This window comes from Parus major, chromosome 13, assembly GCF_001522545.3.
Source record: "Parus major isolate Abel chromosome 13, Parus_major1.1, whole genome shotgun sequence".
In the NCBI taxonomy this organism is placed as follows: Eukaryota; Metazoa; Chordata; class Aves; order Passeriformes; family Paridae; genus Parus; species Parus major.
The window spans coordinates 15,592,132-15,607,142 of record NC_031782.1 but is presented as its reverse complement, the minus strand read 5'-3'; the positions used below and the strand labels follow the sequence as shown (position 1 = coordinate 15,607,142).

The following is a 15,011-nucleotide window of genomic DNA, read 5'->3' as shown; positions in this document are numbered from 1 at the left end:
GAACAGGAATTGAGGGAAGGTGCCTTTGGGAAAGGACACCATAAATTCCACGTTACCTCTTGTCCGCTCTTTTCCCGCACCTCTTCCGCAGCCACTGGAGCAAATGTCACCCCACAAACACGTGAACACGTCCTTTTGGGGGATCAGCCAGCCTGGCCCCGCGTGGCAGCTAAACAGGCTGGGCTGCCCAGATCCAGGCTCCTCTTGGGATCTTCACTTCAATGCTCAGCCCAAAAATTGCCGTCCCGTCTGCAAAGCTGCTCCATTCCATCATGTCAAACGTGTCCCTGAATCCTCAGCCCTTCAAACATGCCCAGCAGCTAATGGCCGTTAAACCACAGCCTGGTTTTGCTCTCTGAGCACAAAGAGCATCTAAAAATATCCCTCTCCGATGCTTCCCTTGCTCTGCTCCAACACCCGTGAAGACGCCCGGAGCAGCAACCGGCTTCCAGAAAGACAGCTCAGGCAGCAAAGCGATCCCAGCTGGAAGCAGGGACGTGTTTCTCCTCTGCTCACCCCGTTCCCCCAGCCAGGCACTGAGATGTGCTGTCTGGGTGGCTCCATGTCCCCAGCCAGGCGTTATCTGCTGGCAGCAGCTGGTGGAGAAGGGACAGGACAATCGTCACCCAGCCCGAGACGTCAGCGCTTCGTGGGTTCCCAGTAGAACCCACGCGGTTCCGTTCCAGGCGCGGGGCACCCCATGAAGCCGCACCGCACCCAGTAGAGCCGTGGTGTTGAGCACGTGTAAATCCCACTTATCTCCCACAGTGGGTGCTGGGCTCGGTGCCAGGTGACCTCTCTGAGTGTCCCCAGCCACAGCTGTGCCCTGCAGGGTGATGGAGAGAGGGTCCTGGGTCTCCTCTGGAAGTGTCCCTGCCCCTGGCAGGGGATTGGGATGAAATGTCCTGTCCCCTGAATCATGCTATAATCCTTGCTCCAGGCTGGAGCTGGGATCCTGAAGGGAAACCCACACACGGAGCGGTGTGGAGGGGGCAGCATCCCCTCAGGGGGGACAGAGACAGCCAGAAATAACATTTAATAACCCCACGATTTAATCACACCTTGACATTTGTCTCTTCCACCTGCAGCCAGAATTCCCTGCCATTCCCCCCATCCCATACAGGCAGGAAGCTCCTCTTGCTGCTTCCAAAGGGTTTCCATCTCCTGGAAAGCCCAGCCTGGCATCCACTGCCAGGGAACATCCCCGTGCCCATCTGCCCTGGTGCCCATCCTCAGGCAGCTCCTGGGGGTCCTGCCCCTCCCTGAGACCCCGCTGGGTTGAGCAGCCTGTCTCCAGCACAGCTTCCTTCATCCCAAACTCCTGTCCGCGGGAGACTGGCAGCACCAAGCATTGATTTTGGCTTGGTTTTCTCAGCCTTTGGGCAAGGCTTCCTGCTCTGTTCATCCTTCCTTCTCTCCAGCCCACAGGGAGTGGGTTTTTGCTGCCATTCCCAGCCAGCTCTGCTCACAACACGGTCCTGTTTCCATCTCTTGTCAGCTCCGGGTTTTCCCCCATTCTGCTGCCTCCTCACACCCAGCAATTTTCCAGGCAGCTTTTGTCCTCCTCCTGCCTGGCCTTTCCAAAGGTCTGCAGGACCTGCACCCTCTCAGGGTGGGACCTGGACAGGTGACAGCTGGTGGTGGCAGGTCCCCATCCCTCAGGGATTGGAGCTGGCTCTCCCAGAACAGAATGAATGCCTTCAAGGTGTGGGTGTCCCAGGGAAACCTCACTGCCCCATCCCCTGTGCCCTGGGCGTGGGGGGCTGGGAGTGACTGGGAGCCAAGTGGGAATAACTGGGGAGCAACTGGGGGCCTGGAAAAGAGAATCCAGTGGCCAGCTGGGCTCGCTGGGAGTAACTGGAGCACCTGGGAGTAGGTGAGGAGGAGGGAGGAGTGACTGGTGGCAGGTGAGGGAGCAGGTGTAGAACTGTGTGAGACAATCCAGCAGGCATCTGGAAGTAACTGGGAATGACTGGGAGGCAGCTGCAGGCCTACAGAAGAGAATCCAGTGGGCAACTGGGATCTGCTGGGTGTAACTGGGAGCAGGTGAGGGGCAGTGAGGGGTAACTGGGGGAGCTGAGGATGACTGGGGAGACGACACAGGGTGATGGGAGAGAGTCCAGCCGGCATCCGGGGGCAGGTACAGCGCAGGCAGCTGAGACTGCGGCACACCTCCACGTGAGCGCGGGTCACCGGGGGCAGCTGGGGTGATGGAGGGCCGCTGTCTGGGCACCAGGGAGCAGCCGGGCGAGGCTGGGCGCAGCCGTGAGCCGCTGGTGGCGACTGGGACCAGCCCGAAGGAACTGGGAGGGGACACCGGGACCGCGGGGACGGTGGCCACGCCCCCTACCGTGGCCATGCCCCCGCTAAAGCCACGCCCCCAGTCGGAGTCAGGGTCTCAGAGGCCACGCCCCCCAGTGCGGCCACGCCCCCAGCCCATGGCGGGTGTCGCGGTGTGATGACGTAAGCGGGAGCGCGGCCTGTCCGCCATGGCGAAGACCGTGGCCTATTTCTATGACCCAGACGTGGGGAACTTCCACTATGGTACGAGCGGGGCCGGGCGGGACCGCGGCAGCACCGGGGCTGGGCGGCCGAGCGGCCGCCATGGGGCTGGGACCGGCGGTGGTGAAGGCCGGGGTGTGGCCCGACCCGTGCTCCCCCTCATCCCGTCCCTACCTCTCACCCCGTTCCCTTCTTCCTCCCCGTTCCCGCTCCTCCTCCTCCTCCTCCTCTCCCCGGCGGCGCTCGGAGCTGCTGCGGAGCGCGGCGGGCGCGGCCGTTGTGCCCCCCAGCCCCGTTAACCCCGCGCGGTTCCGTTCCAGGCGCGGGGCACCCCATGAAGCCGCACCGCCTGGCGCTCACGCACAGCCTGGTGCTGCACTACGGCCTCTACAAGAAAATGATCGTAAGCCACGCGTGTCCCCGAGCCGGGGCGGGCGGTTGGGGAGCGGGGGAGGCCACAGAGAGCTCGGGGAGTGTGGCGGGTTCCAAAGCTGAGCCCCTCGGGGCTGGGCTGAGGGGCCGCGGTGGTGGGTGCCAGGGAATGGTGGTGGAGCTCAGTCCTGGGCTCTTGGTGCACTTGTAGAGGATTCAGGGAGCTGCTGAGGTCAGGCAGCTGTTGAGATGCAATTTATGGAAAGAATTTTAGATGTTTAACATCGGAAAAATTTCCTTAATTAATAGAATCCCTGAATCAAAGCACATCCAGTGCAGTGGCTGTGTGGAAATGCAGCACTTGGGGGGACTGTGGGGAATCTTTGCAGAGTTCTGCTTCCAGATTTTTACTGTCACTGTGTGGATTTCCACAAGTTACATCGCTGGAGTTGGGCTTTTCCTTGAAGGAACAACCAAAGAAATGTTCTGACCTAGCCCTTCTAAATGGCAAATCCCTGCCTGAAGGAGGCAGTGGGCAGAGCTCTGCATTTTTAATCTTGAAATTCCTTTCTTGGGGGGGTTATATTTTCCACAAGTTGCCACTGGGGAGCTGAAAACCTCAGGGACATCTTCATCCTTGAGCAGTCAGGGACTGGCCAAGTTAGGAGCAAATAAAAGCAGGGATTGGAGCAGTTGGGACTGTGAACACTCCTGCTGTTCTAGCGTTGTGATTTCATTGTTTCTGCCTCCTTAAAATAGAAGGCTGTGATCCTGTTGGGCTGGGTTTGTCTCTTCCCACCTTTCCCAGCTCAGGAACGTGGGTGGGATTGCTGGGAAGGGTGGAAGCAGCCAGGTTTGTTCTGCCAGCAGCTGCCTGAAGATTTCAGTCAGGTTTTTCCCTCCTTTTCTCTTTGATTCCCACATCCCTTCTTTGTGAGCCTCTGGCTGTCCAGTGAGAGCCATTTCTTCTCTCTTTGCCATCGGTTTTGGTCTGGTTTGGTTTAATGAACCATCAGGATTCCTGGGGGATCCCTGGGAATAGCTCCTGCCTTCCCCCTCAGCAGCTGCTTCAGGGAGTTTCCTCATGCCCTGTTTGTCAGAGGCAGCAGCCTCTGGGAAACACCAAATTCCACAAATCCACCTGGAAAACACCAGGAGAGGAGGAGATGGGCTTGTTTTGGTTTATTGTGCTCTGAAACTGAACAAGGTTTCCTGCTCAGCCCAGAAAACAAGAGCATGAGGTCAGGAACTCCTGAGGAGTTTCCCTTTGGAGACCAGCTGTTCACGTTCCCCTTTTTCTCTAGAGTGGTTGCTTTAAGTTAGAGAAATTGGGAATCACAGAAAAGATCTCTTATCAGTGGGATTTCCTCTCCCAGTGGTGTTAATTTTGAACTTCCCCTCTGCTGAGGTATGTGCCCTTAGTGCCAAACTGGCAAATCTGTGTTGCCACGAGATCCTGGATTGGAGTCCATCCACCTCCCTGACCATTCCCCCCCATTTTCCTTTCCAAAGGAAACAAAACTAATGCAACTCTTCCATCTCTCTGGGAGGCTTCCCCAAATAATTTGGAACCTGCCAGTAAATTTTACAAAGGCACCAGAACCACCCCTAGATCAAGGGCTTAAAATTGTGGGAAATTGGTGACTGAGGAAGGAATGATCCCCCCAGTGAAGGAAAAGCTGTGGTTTATTTTTCTGCCCAAGCAGGGGAATGTGCCATGGGGTAGGAAGACATTTTATGGCAAGAGTTGCAGTCATGAGAGGCAGGAGATGGATTTATGAAAGGAGAGCAGGTTTCATGGAGCAGCTGTTGAATTTAAATGAACACAAATACCAGTGTTTGAATATTTATTTATGTACCTCGTGCAAACCACTTGTCAGTTACCTCAAGATTTCTTCCAGCCCGAGGAAATGGAGTTTGGATGGGAAATAACTCCTGCTTTTGTCTCTGGAAGGTGTTCAAGCCCTACCAGGCGTCCCAGCACGACATGTGCCGCTTCCACTCCGAGGATTACATTGACTTCCTGCAGAGGGTGAGCCCCAACAACATGCAGGGCTTCACCAAGAGCCTCAACGCCTTCAACGTGGGCGACGACTGGTGAGTGCCCTCAGGAGCTGCTCCTGTCCCAGCAGCTCTTCTGGAATGTGCCATTCCTCCCTTCTCTGCACATGTCACACTGCTCCTTTCTTTGGGTCTAGATTTGGGGGTGTTGGGTTGCAGACTCTGCTTGTTCTGGGAGAGCTTCCAGTTCTTCTGGAATGTGGCAGCTGTCTTTGGTAAGAATCTGGGTGCTGCATTCAGCTCTGGAGGACAAAGAGCATCATCCTGGTGGAGCAAATCCAGAGGAGGCACCAGGATGATCAGAGGGATGGAGCAGCTCTGCTGGAGAGCTGGGATTGTTCAGCCTGGAGAAGCTTTGGGGTAACCTCATTGTGGTACTGGAAGGCCACACAGGGAGCTGACAGGAGAGCTGGAGAGGGACTGGGGACAAGGGCTGGAGGGACAGGACCCAGGGAATGGCAGAGTTGGATGGGATATTGGGCAGGAATTGTTCCCTGGCAGGGTGGGCAGGCCCTGGCACAGGGTGCCCAGAGCAGCTGGGGCTGTCCCTGGATCCCTGGAAATGCCCAAGGCCAGGCTGGAGCAGCCTGGGATGGTGGGAGGTGTCTCTGCCACCTGAAGGTGTCAGGAAGTGGAACAGGATGAGCTTTAAGTTCCCTTCCAACCCAGATCACCCTGGGATTGGGAGCTATCACAGTCTGCCCCCCTTTCCTGAGGCAGTGTCTCACATCCCAGCTGTGGGCAGGAGACTCTGACAGGGTTTGGGTGCAGTGAAACCTTTTCAAGGCTTGTTTGGAAGCTTTGGGAATCATTATTGAATTCCCTGTGTGTCCCACTGTGTTTTCAGGCAGCTCACTCCCCTGCTGGGGCTCAGTTACAGCAGGGTCAGAGTGATCCTGATCCCAAATTAACTCTTTCACAGACAGCTGAGCTTTATTCTCACCCAGGTGTTACCTGTGGGCAGTTTGGCTTTGCTCTGGAGACAGGGGAGGAATGAGATGTTCTGGGTTTGAATGTGGTTTCTTTTTCAGCCCAGTGTTCCCAGGCCTCTTTGAATTTTGCTCTCGTTACACTGGGGCCTCCCTGCAGGGAGCAACACAGCTGAACAACAAGGTAAGGGGGCTGAGGTGCTGGTCTTGTGGAACCCAGCTGGAGCTTTGGAGGAGGAGGAAAAGCCAGGAGGGTGTTGTGGGACCCCTGGGATGGGCAGGTGGAAGTGGGAAGGAGGGTACAGGGGTTTTGTCACCATTTTGTCACTTTAAACTCACTTCTTTTTCCTCTCTTAGATCTGTGACATTGCCATAAACTGGGCAGGGGGCCTCCATCATGCCAAAAAGTTTGAGGTAATGATCTGTGGGTTCCTCTTGTCTTTGTGGCCTGGGCTCTGTGTTGATCTCATTCTAAAGCTGTTGGGGTTTCTCTCTCTTCCAGGCTTCGGGTTTTTGTTACGTCAATGACATCGTGATCGGCATCCTGGAGCTGCTCAAGTAAGGGCAGGGGCTGAACTCTGCTGCCTGCTGCTTTCTGCTTTCCCTCTGCCTTTTTCCCTCTGTTTCCCTGCCTCATTTGCCTTTCTGGAATCCAGCAAGCTCAAAAACTTCATTTTTGTCCTGGCCTTATCTTTAAGACACAAGAAAGGGTTTGAGCATTGGAACATCTGACTCCAGTTTTGTTGCAGGGAGCTCGAGGGATACAAAAGAGTTCTTCAGTCCCATTTCAGGGGCTCCTCAGCCTTTTTGCCACAGTGAACCTTTTGTAGGTAAATGCAAGTTTTGGTTCACTGGAGACACAGAAATGACTCAAATCTTTCTGGAGTTGTTTGAGCACCTTAAGAGCAGGACTTGGGCTGCACGTGGTGGCCTCCATAGAAAAGAGTCAGGGTATTTTGTCATTTCAGAAAATGAAAAATAAATCCAAAATGAGAGGAAAAGTTACAGAAATAACTTTAGTTTCTTGAATTGATCTGAGATTTTTATTTTTTTTTTTGGTACTTCAAAGTGTCCTCCTTGTCACTGAGCCTCAGACAAGTTGTCACAGAATTAAAAAGGATTTGGAGTTGATCAAACAATAGTTCTGTGGCTGCTGGCAAGTTCACTTGCTCTCAAAGTCAGATTTATGGGATGTACTGGGATTTCTTGTTCCCCCTTCCCTGCCCTATTTGGAACCCCAGGATTTCCCTGGCTATCCCTGCACTCCCATTTCCTAATCCCATCCAGCAGAGGCCTCAACTACAGCCCAGTTACCCCTCATGGGATATTCTTTATGCCCTGTTCTTTTGTTGCCTGTTTCCAGGATCCATTTCTGCAGCAGGTGGCTGCTTTTTCAATTTGATTCTTTCTCTGTGTCCCTGGCTCCTTCTGCAGTGAATCCAGCCCAGCCTGGAATTTTTGGTGCTCACCAGCTGGGGCACAGTGCTCCAGTTCCCACCTCCTCCATGCCAGCTTGCCTTTCATTTCCTCATGTGATTAAAATCACTGGAGCTCTTAAAGATTAACTTATGAGCAGGTTGGAAACAGGAAGCTGCAACTTTTGAACACCCAGCTGCTTAAACAAGTTCTTTTCCAAGACATTTTTAGCCCCACCTAAAAACCTTTTTGTTCTAATATCCATTTCCAACCCCCTCAGAAGAAAATGTTTTAAATACCACTTTCCAAGCACATCAGAGGAAGATGTTTGAGGGTGTGCAAATGCCTGGAATCCAAACTTGGATTTATTCCCCAGGTATCACCCCCGTGTGCTGTACATCGACATCGATATCCACCACGGGGACGGGGTGCAGGAGGCTTTCTACCTGACAGATCGTGTCATGACAGTGTCATTTCACAAATATGGCAACTATTTCTTTCCTGGCACAGGTAGGTGTCCAGTTTCTAGTGGGAACCTGCTTCAGAATCCCTTGGAAGCTCTGCTGGAGTAAAAAAAATAAATCACAAAATCGAGCTGCAGGGGGAAATGGTGGGAGAAGGTGGTTAGAGAGGATTAGAGCTGTAGTTGCTGGTAAGAAGGGGGTTCTGATTAGGTGGAAAGACTCAGGCCAGCTCAGATGTGGCCTTGGCAGAGCTCTGAAGTCTCAGGGCTGTTGTGACTGTCCTGTTTTGCAGGTGACATGTACGAGGTTGGTGCAGAGAGTGGCCGTTACTATTGTCTCAATGTGCCCCTCCGAGACGGCATCGATGACCAAAGTAGGTGTTCCCTCCCCTTTCCCCTTGGCCCCAGGGGTTTCCTGCTCCTTCTGCTCCAGAGCCATGACAAATCCACCTCTCTTCCCAAAGGTTATAAGCACCTCTTCCAGCCAGTCATTAACCAGGTGGTAGATTACTATCAGCCCACCTGCATAGTCCTGCAGGTAAGGAAGGGAATCTCTGCACACATCCACACCTTCAGAGGGCTCACAGGGCTGAACCTGTGTCACCTTCTGTGCCCTGGTGTGCATCTGGAGAGCAATGCCAAGATTCCCTTGTTTTTCTGTTCCCCAGTGTGGTGCTGATTCCCTGGGCTGTGACCGGCTGGGATGTTTTAACCTCAGTATAAGAGGCCATGGGTAAGTACAGCAGGGCTGTAAAAAACCACCTGAAGGGCTCTGAGGAGTCTCTGCTGTGAGGTTGGAGCATTTCCTTTGGCCAGCCAGCAGTTTTTGGGTTTTTTTTTAACATTTGTGTGACTGGAGAGGGTCTGAGAATGAGGCTTTGTACGAGGTACTGCAGGGGGTGAAGGAAGAGGAGGCCATGGAGATAATCCGAGAACTGGAGCCAGGCTGGGAGAGCTGGGAATGTTCACCTGGACAAGAGAACATTGTAGAGAGACCTCACAGCCCAAAGGGGCTCCAGGAGAGCTGGAGAGGGACTTTGGGCAAGAGATGGAGGGACAGGACCCAGGGAATGGCAGAGTTGGATGGGATATTGGGCAGGAATTGTTCCCTGGCAGGGTGGGCAGGCCCTGGCACAGGGTGCCCAGAGCAGCTGGGGCTGCCCCTGGATCCCTGGCAGTGCCCAAGGCCAGGCTGGAGCAGCCTGGGATGGTGGGAGGTGTCCCTGCCATGGGGATGGGATGAGCCTGAAGGTCCTTTCCAAGCCAAGCCCTGTGGTGGTGATTCCTGGGTGGAAGCTCCAGGTGTATCACACCAGCCATGGTGGTGTTGGGACTTCAGGGGGGCATTCCTCACATGTGAACCTGTGCTGCAGTTTCCAGCTCTGGCATTTTCCTGTTTGGGGTTTGTAGGGAATGTGTGGAGTACGTGAAGAGCTTCAACATCCCCTTGCTGGTGCTGGGAGGAGGAGGTTACACAGTCCGGAACGTGGCACGGTGCTGGTGAGTCCTCCCTGCCTGGTGAGGGGCTTGGGCTGTTCTGTGGGGTTTGTCCTTGCATTTCCCATGTCCCCCTCAGTGAACTGAGCTCCTCTTTTTCCACCTTTTCAGGACTTATGAAACATCCTTGCTCGTGGATGAACCAATTAGTGACGAGCTCCCGTACAGTGGTGAGTTGGAGTTGCCTTTTCTCCTCATTAGCTCAGCTGGAGTGCTTGGGATGTTCTGCTCTGCATTGACCAGGGCCAAAGTGTCAGCACTTCCTGACCTTGGAGATGGCCTTAGCATGTCTGGAAGTGTCCAAGGCCAGCTTGGATAGGGTTTGGTCTAGTGGAAGGTGTCCCTGCCCATGGCAGGGGGCTGGAATGAGATTTAAGGTTATTTCCAGCCCAAACCATGCTGTGATCTCCCCCCACCCACTTTGCTGGGCAGACACAGCCCTGTGTGTCCCGTGTGATTTGGTTTGCACCATTTCCTGTTGTTTGCCCTGTTGTTTTGGCTCATCCCTTGCACTCAGAGTTGAATATCACTGTGCTTTTTAAGCTCTGCTCTCTCCCAGGCAGGGAGGGTGAGCTCTGCTCTCTGCACAGCTCCTGGCCCTCTGTGCTCTAACTCTGCCTCTTCCATCTCAGAGTACTTTGAATACTTCGCTCCAGACTTCACCCTTCACCCTGATGTCAGCACCAGGATTGAGAACCAGAACTCCAGGCAGGTGAGTGCTTGCAGCCATGCTGCAATATCAGCTTGGAATTTCCAACACCCTGTGGTTGATGCTCTGTCCTGTGAAACCAGCTGCAGCTCAGCCCAAAAAAACCCAACAGCTGGGTTCTCTCTGTGTTTCCTGTGTGCTTGAGTGTCAAGAATTGAATTTGTCCCACCCCCTCTGCTCTCATAAGTGACTTCTTTGCACAGATTTTGTTGCTCTTGGCCAGCACAGAGGTGGCACAGGCAGGTGACAGAGCTGTGACACGTCCCACTGTGCTGATGTTTTGTCCCTGTAGTACCTGGATCAGATCAGGCAGACGATATTTGAGAACCTGAAGATGCTGAACCACGCTCCCAGCGTGCAGATCCACGACGTCCCCTCGGACCTGCTCAGCTACGACCGCACGGATGAGCCCGATCCCGAGGAGAGGGGCTCCGAGGAAAACTACAGCAGGTACCAGAGCTTGGGCTGGAGCAATGGGCTTCCCTTTCTGTCCCTGGCAGGGGACACACAGGAATCCATCCAAGTCCTAGAACAAGTCCAAGAATCTCAGAATTTAGGGTTGGAAGAGGGACCTTAAAGCCCATCTCATTCTCTTGGGCAGGGAAGTCACTTCCAAGCCTCTGGTTCTACCCAAGGAGCTTCTGTGGTCTCCTAACACAGCATTCCCTCAGGCCCCAAGGGTTCCAGTCTCTCTCCTCACTGACAGGGATTTCTCCTCCCCCAGGCCTGAAGCTCCCAACGAGTTCTACGACGGTGACCACGACAACGACAAAGAGAGCGACGTGGAGATCTGAGGGCTCTGGACACGGATGCTTGGAGCACATAACTGGGCCCTGTAGGAGCCAGTTTTAGCCCTCTCTTCATCTTAGTTTGCGTGTGGTGGCAGCAGAGACAGCCCCACTGCAGGCTCCTGCCACCTGGAGAGGCACAGAGGTGATGTGTGTTCCTTCCTTGTCACCGTGTCACGGTTCCAGCTGTCACCGCTGTGGGAATGGAGCCATTCTGAGTCCTGGCTGGCAGCTGTGTGACTGCCCTCAGAGCCTGAGCCACGCTCCATGATTGCCATGCAGGCTCCTGCCAGCCAGGTGGGAGCTGGAGCAGCTGTGCCTCCGATTTCTGCCTCTCTGCAGCAGCTCGGGATCCATCCTGCTGTCCCTGACCTCCACTCAGGTACCACCCCACTGTCCTCTGCAGCCTGCACTGAGAGCTGCTCCTCATGGCCCTTCCAACCAGCTGATGCTCCACAGCTCCAGGAATTACTGGAGAAGACCAGGCCACTTGTGGGGTGTAGGGGTCAGGCTGTCCTTGGATCGGGGAGCAGCTCGATGGAGTGGGGTGGAAGGATGTGTGCAGAACACAGGCTCATTCCTTCCCCCCACGCCCAGATCTGCATCCACAAAACGAGTTCTGCAGCACTTGGCTGAGCTGGACACAGCCTCCCTGTTGTGTTTATTCCTTGGGAGGCTTAAATCCCTGTGGAACAGAGGTTTAGCTGCCCAGGTCAGTGCTTAGTGTGTCCTGCAGCTCTGCTGTAGCTCCCAGCTGCGTTTCCCAATTCCCACGTGGTCCCTCCTGTGTGTCAGCAGGAGATGTGGGCTCTGGGGGGAGACAGTTCCCTGGGCTGTACCCAGCAGATGTTGCTCTGCTGCTGGGTGAGGGAAGCTGCTTCCTCCAAGTGCTCTGTTCCTACCCTCACCCAGCAGAGATTTCTCTTGGCCATATCTCTTGGATCCCTCCAGCCCCAGATTTTGCTGCTTCTTGTCCCGAGTCCTGGTACCTGTGATGGTTTGGAACGTGCTGTTTGGGGATGTGGGGGGGTTCAGCCTCTGTCTGTACGGTTCTGTTTGTTTACTGATGTCTTTGAACATTAAAGAAGAGGCAGTATTTTTCTTACCTGACCTGTTGTTGGTCTCTTTAATCCCCACACCTTGTTGGCTCCTGTTCTCCCAAGGGTCGAGCGTGTCCCTGGCAGGGCAGTGACATCCACTGAAGGAATGGAGGGAATTCTTCTCCTCAGAGTAAATGTTGGTGAGTTTTTGGCATCACTGCACATGAGGGGAGCACCCTGAACTCCCTTTCAAGAGGCTGAGTGGGGTGGACACTCCTGTTACGCCTCCCAGTCCAGCAAAAGCTTTTCAGGGAGCTGCAGAGATGATTCAGGAAATCTTTCCTTCAGCTGTTTTAAATGCTGTGGTTTTTGTGAGTTGCAGTGTCTGTAACAGCACCTGCACTTTGCACTCTCACTGTCCCAAAGCCCTTTTGGGGACTGTTTTGTGGTTCTTGTCACTAAAACACGAAGCAGGGAAGTCAGGGTTACTCCCAGTGGGTGCCCAGAGAAATCCCTCAGAAATGAATTGTGATACAATTAGAATTAAAATAAATTGTGATGGAATCAGACTGGGGGTGGAGAAGGATGATCAGAGGTCTAACACAGCTCCTGTGTGAGGAAGGGTTTGGTGGATCAGGATCCTTCCAGCTGAGGAGGGAGAGCTGAGCTGGGAAAGGCATCATAATGTCATAACCATGAGGGTGAGAGAGGCTTTCTCCAAATACCAGACCACAAAAACAGGGAGTGCCAGGACACAGGGAACAGCCTCCCACTGCCACAGGACAGGGATAGATGGATATTGGGAAGAAATTCCTCCCTGTGAGAGTGGGGAGGCCCTGGCACGGGCTGCCCAGAGAAGCTGTGGCTGCCCCAACCCTGGAATTATCCCCGATGGGAGGATATTTACAGCTGGAACAGGCTGGATTCTCTGTTTCAGTGTGTGAGGGGCCCTGTGCAGAGCCGTGCTCGGACACCAGGTGGCTCCTGGACCGCTGGAATTCTATGGAGGCTCCACGGCGCTGCTGCAGGGCAGGAGCTGCAGCCCCAGGGTGGGGTTTGGGGTGGGAGCAGAGTCCTGGCTGTGTTCTCAGCCAGCTCTGGGGGCTCTGGGGCACTGCCTGGCAGCAGGGCACAGGAGCAGGGTTTGCTCCTGCTGCACCTCTCACTTCCCTGTGTGAGCTCCCACACCTTGGCACCAGGAGCGTGGCCAGGCTGGCACTGCCCTTTCTCCACAGAATCTCCTGGAGATGCCCTCCTGGGCAATAATAAACCTTCTGCCTTAATTTCTCACAAAGAATCACATAAAATGCCTTTTTTTTTTCTTTTTCTCCCTGCTTTACCTGACTCTGTCCTGGCTGTGTTGGTCCCCAGAGCCCCAAAACACAGCAACCCCAAATTAATGAACTCACTGCAGCATTTCCTGGGGCTTGTTCCACAGGCCTGGCATGAGCTGGCAGGTTTGTGCACCCCTGTGTGGGAAGGAAATTGGGATGAGAACATCCTTGTTCTGGGGGCTCTCCAGTGCCTGCTTTCCCTGTAGAAGCCACCCAGCACTGACAGGAGCTGATTTTGGGATGTGCTGCCCAGCCAGGTCTGGCTTTCACTCCCCTAAACCCTGTTCCTCACCTCCCTCAGCCCAGGGAATCAGGAGCATTCCCTGCTGCCCCTCCAGGCACTGCCACAGCCTGGGATGGTGTCCCATTCCCTGGAGAAGGTGCAGCACAGCCATGGGGTGTCATCTCTTCCCCTTCTCTCATCTTTTAGGCCCTGAGAGTTTGGGGATGCAAAAGTGCTTTGAAGTCATCTCCCTCCCTCTGTGCTGAGCAAAGGGGGAACTTGGCAGGCACTGACCCCCCTGAGTGTTCTGATTATTTTCTGTTCACTGAATTTCATAGGTAGAGATGTCCATGGGACTTGGGAGTGTGGATTTCGTTCCTCCTGGGGCAGAATTAACCTGCAGGGAGGAGAACCAGAGGTGTTTCCTGGAGGTCTGTGCTGCTGAGCTCAGCCCTGTCTGTGTGGGACAGGTCAGTGACAACTCAGGTCCTGCAGGAGGGCTTGGCTGGGGGTGCCAGGGCGCTGCAGAGCCCATCAGGGACAGCTTTGGGGCCTGGATGTCACCAGGAGCAGAGTTTGCTCCTGCTGCACATCTGCAGCTTCCCTGTGTGAACTTCTGGCCTAACAAATCCTCTGCCAGCCCTCCCCACTTCAGTTTCAATCCCTCACCCCTTGTCCTGGCACCACAGGCTCTGCTCCAAAGTCTCTCTCCACCACCTCTCAGTGCTAGGGCTGTTAAAATCTCCCTCCCAAGCACAACCTTAATTAATTCCTCTCAGCATTACCCCACCACCCTCATTGTGGATTTCCTCTGCCCAGGCTAAACCTGCCTTCTTCCAGTGCCAAACCTTCCTCCTCCTGTCACAGCAGGCCCTGATAAAAAGTCTCTCTCCACCCCTCTCCTCAGCCCCATTAAAGGTGGGAAGCCCCAGATAAGGTGTCCCCACACAACTCCCCCAGTCTGAACTCACTGGGGAGGATTTCAACACTGAGGGTCTCAGTATGGGCCCAGGTGTTCCTGGATTCCGTTTGGACCTGGGGATATTGTCTGTAACTCCTTGGATGCAGCTCCTCAGGGATTCCTTACTCATTTTACATAGTCCAGAGCATTCCTGGCACTCAGGGTCCCCTCAGGTCCGTGAGGTCAGATCCAGGATGGATTTCACTCGTACCCCGTGGATCTGGAGATGCCCTCAATGGGCACTGGGGTTTCAATCAGCCAAGCTGGGGGTCAGGGCCCTGAGCACCTCGTGTGGACCCAAATCAAAGTTTCTCTTGTGCCTGAAGCTTTGGGCTTCCCTGGCAGTGCTGGAATTTCCAAAATTCCTGTTCCTGGCTCTGTGAGCATCTTTCCAGCACCCCTGTGTGCTCTTCCCGTGCCCTCAGACCCCCAGGATACTCTGACATCCCTTCCTCTGCCTCACAGGGCTGCAGGCATCAGGATCTTCTCCAGCCAAAACCTCCCTCCCCTTCCTCATCCACCCCAGTGTCCCCAGCTCTGTCACCTCAGAGGAATTTGGGAATTCTGCAGTTGTGGCTCTTCCTCTGTCTGTTCCTGATCTGCCATCGTTGGCTGAGAAGGGGCAGAAAATCAGGGACAGAAACTTCTCTCTCCCTCTGGAATATTCTCAGGAAAAATGGAGAAACCAGGAGCTCCACAAACCAGGAGCTGGTAAA

At 54.4% G+C, this 15,011-nt stretch overlaps 2 protein-coding genes across 6 annotated transcripts in view; one reads left to right on the top strand and one right to left on the bottom strand.

Moving 5' to 3' along the window:
- The window catches only part of RELL2 (RELT like 2), an 11,389-nt gene extending 10,780 nt beyond the window's left edge, over nucleotides 1-609 (bottom strand). The window contains exon 1 of one of the 3 annotated variants that reach the window (XM_033517669.1): nucleotides 57-609. The gene's annotated coding sequence lies outside the window, so the exon portion shown is untranslated. The remainder of the gene's footprint in view (nucleotides 1-56) is intronic. The other 2 variants (XM_015641516.3, XM_015641518.3) reach the window with 2 other exon arrangements.
- A 1,820-nt stretch (nucleotides 610-2,429) lies between these two features.
- HDAC3 (histone deacetylase 3) lies at nucleotides 2,430-11,847 on the top strand. Of its 3 annotated transcripts, XM_015641519.2 has the most exons (16): nucleotides 2,430-2,544; nucleotides 2,823-2,905; nucleotides 4,829-4,971; nucleotides 5,967-6,048; nucleotides 6,222-6,278; nucleotides 6,367-6,422; nucleotides 7,657-7,790; nucleotides 8,037-8,117; nucleotides 8,208-8,281; nucleotides 8,412-8,476; nucleotides 9,154-9,243; nucleotides 9,352-9,410; nucleotides 9,873-9,952; nucleotides 10,242-10,399; nucleotides 10,674-10,784; nucleotides 10,924-11,847. In XM_015641519.2, the coding sequence occupies exons 1-15, from the start codon at nucleotides 2,490-2,492 to the stop codon at nucleotides 10,741-10,743; spliced, it is 1,287 nt and encodes a 428-aa protein (XP_015497005.1). In that variant the 5' UTR covers nucleotides 2,430-2,489; the 3' UTR covers nucleotides 10,744-10,784; nucleotides 10,924-11,847. The 3 variants fall into 3 exon arrangements, with proteins under 3 accessions (XP_015497005.1, XP_033373572.1, XP_033373573.1); XM_033517681.1 differs by having other exon boundaries at nucleotides 10,674-11,847; XM_033517682.1 differs by lacking the exon at nucleotides 2,823-2,905 and having other exon boundaries at nucleotides 2,445-2,544; nucleotides 10,674-11,847.
- Nucleotides 11,848-15,011: the final 3,164 nt, after the last annotated feature.

Bases quoted from the DNA above. Each gene is read 5' to 3' on its own strand.
- HDAC3 (XM_015641519.2), top strand. From the start codon at position 2,490: ATGGCGAAGACCGTGGCCTATTTCTATGACCCAGACGTGGGGAACTTC. The intron at 2,906-4,828 runs GTAAGCCACGCG...TGTCTCTGGAAG, and splicing joins GCCTCTACAAGAAAATGATC to GTGTTCAAGCCCTACCAGGC. The intron at 9,244-9,351 runs GTGAGTCCTCCC...CCACCTTTTCAG, and splicing joins CGGAACGTGGCACGGTGCTG to GACTTATGAAACATCCTTGC.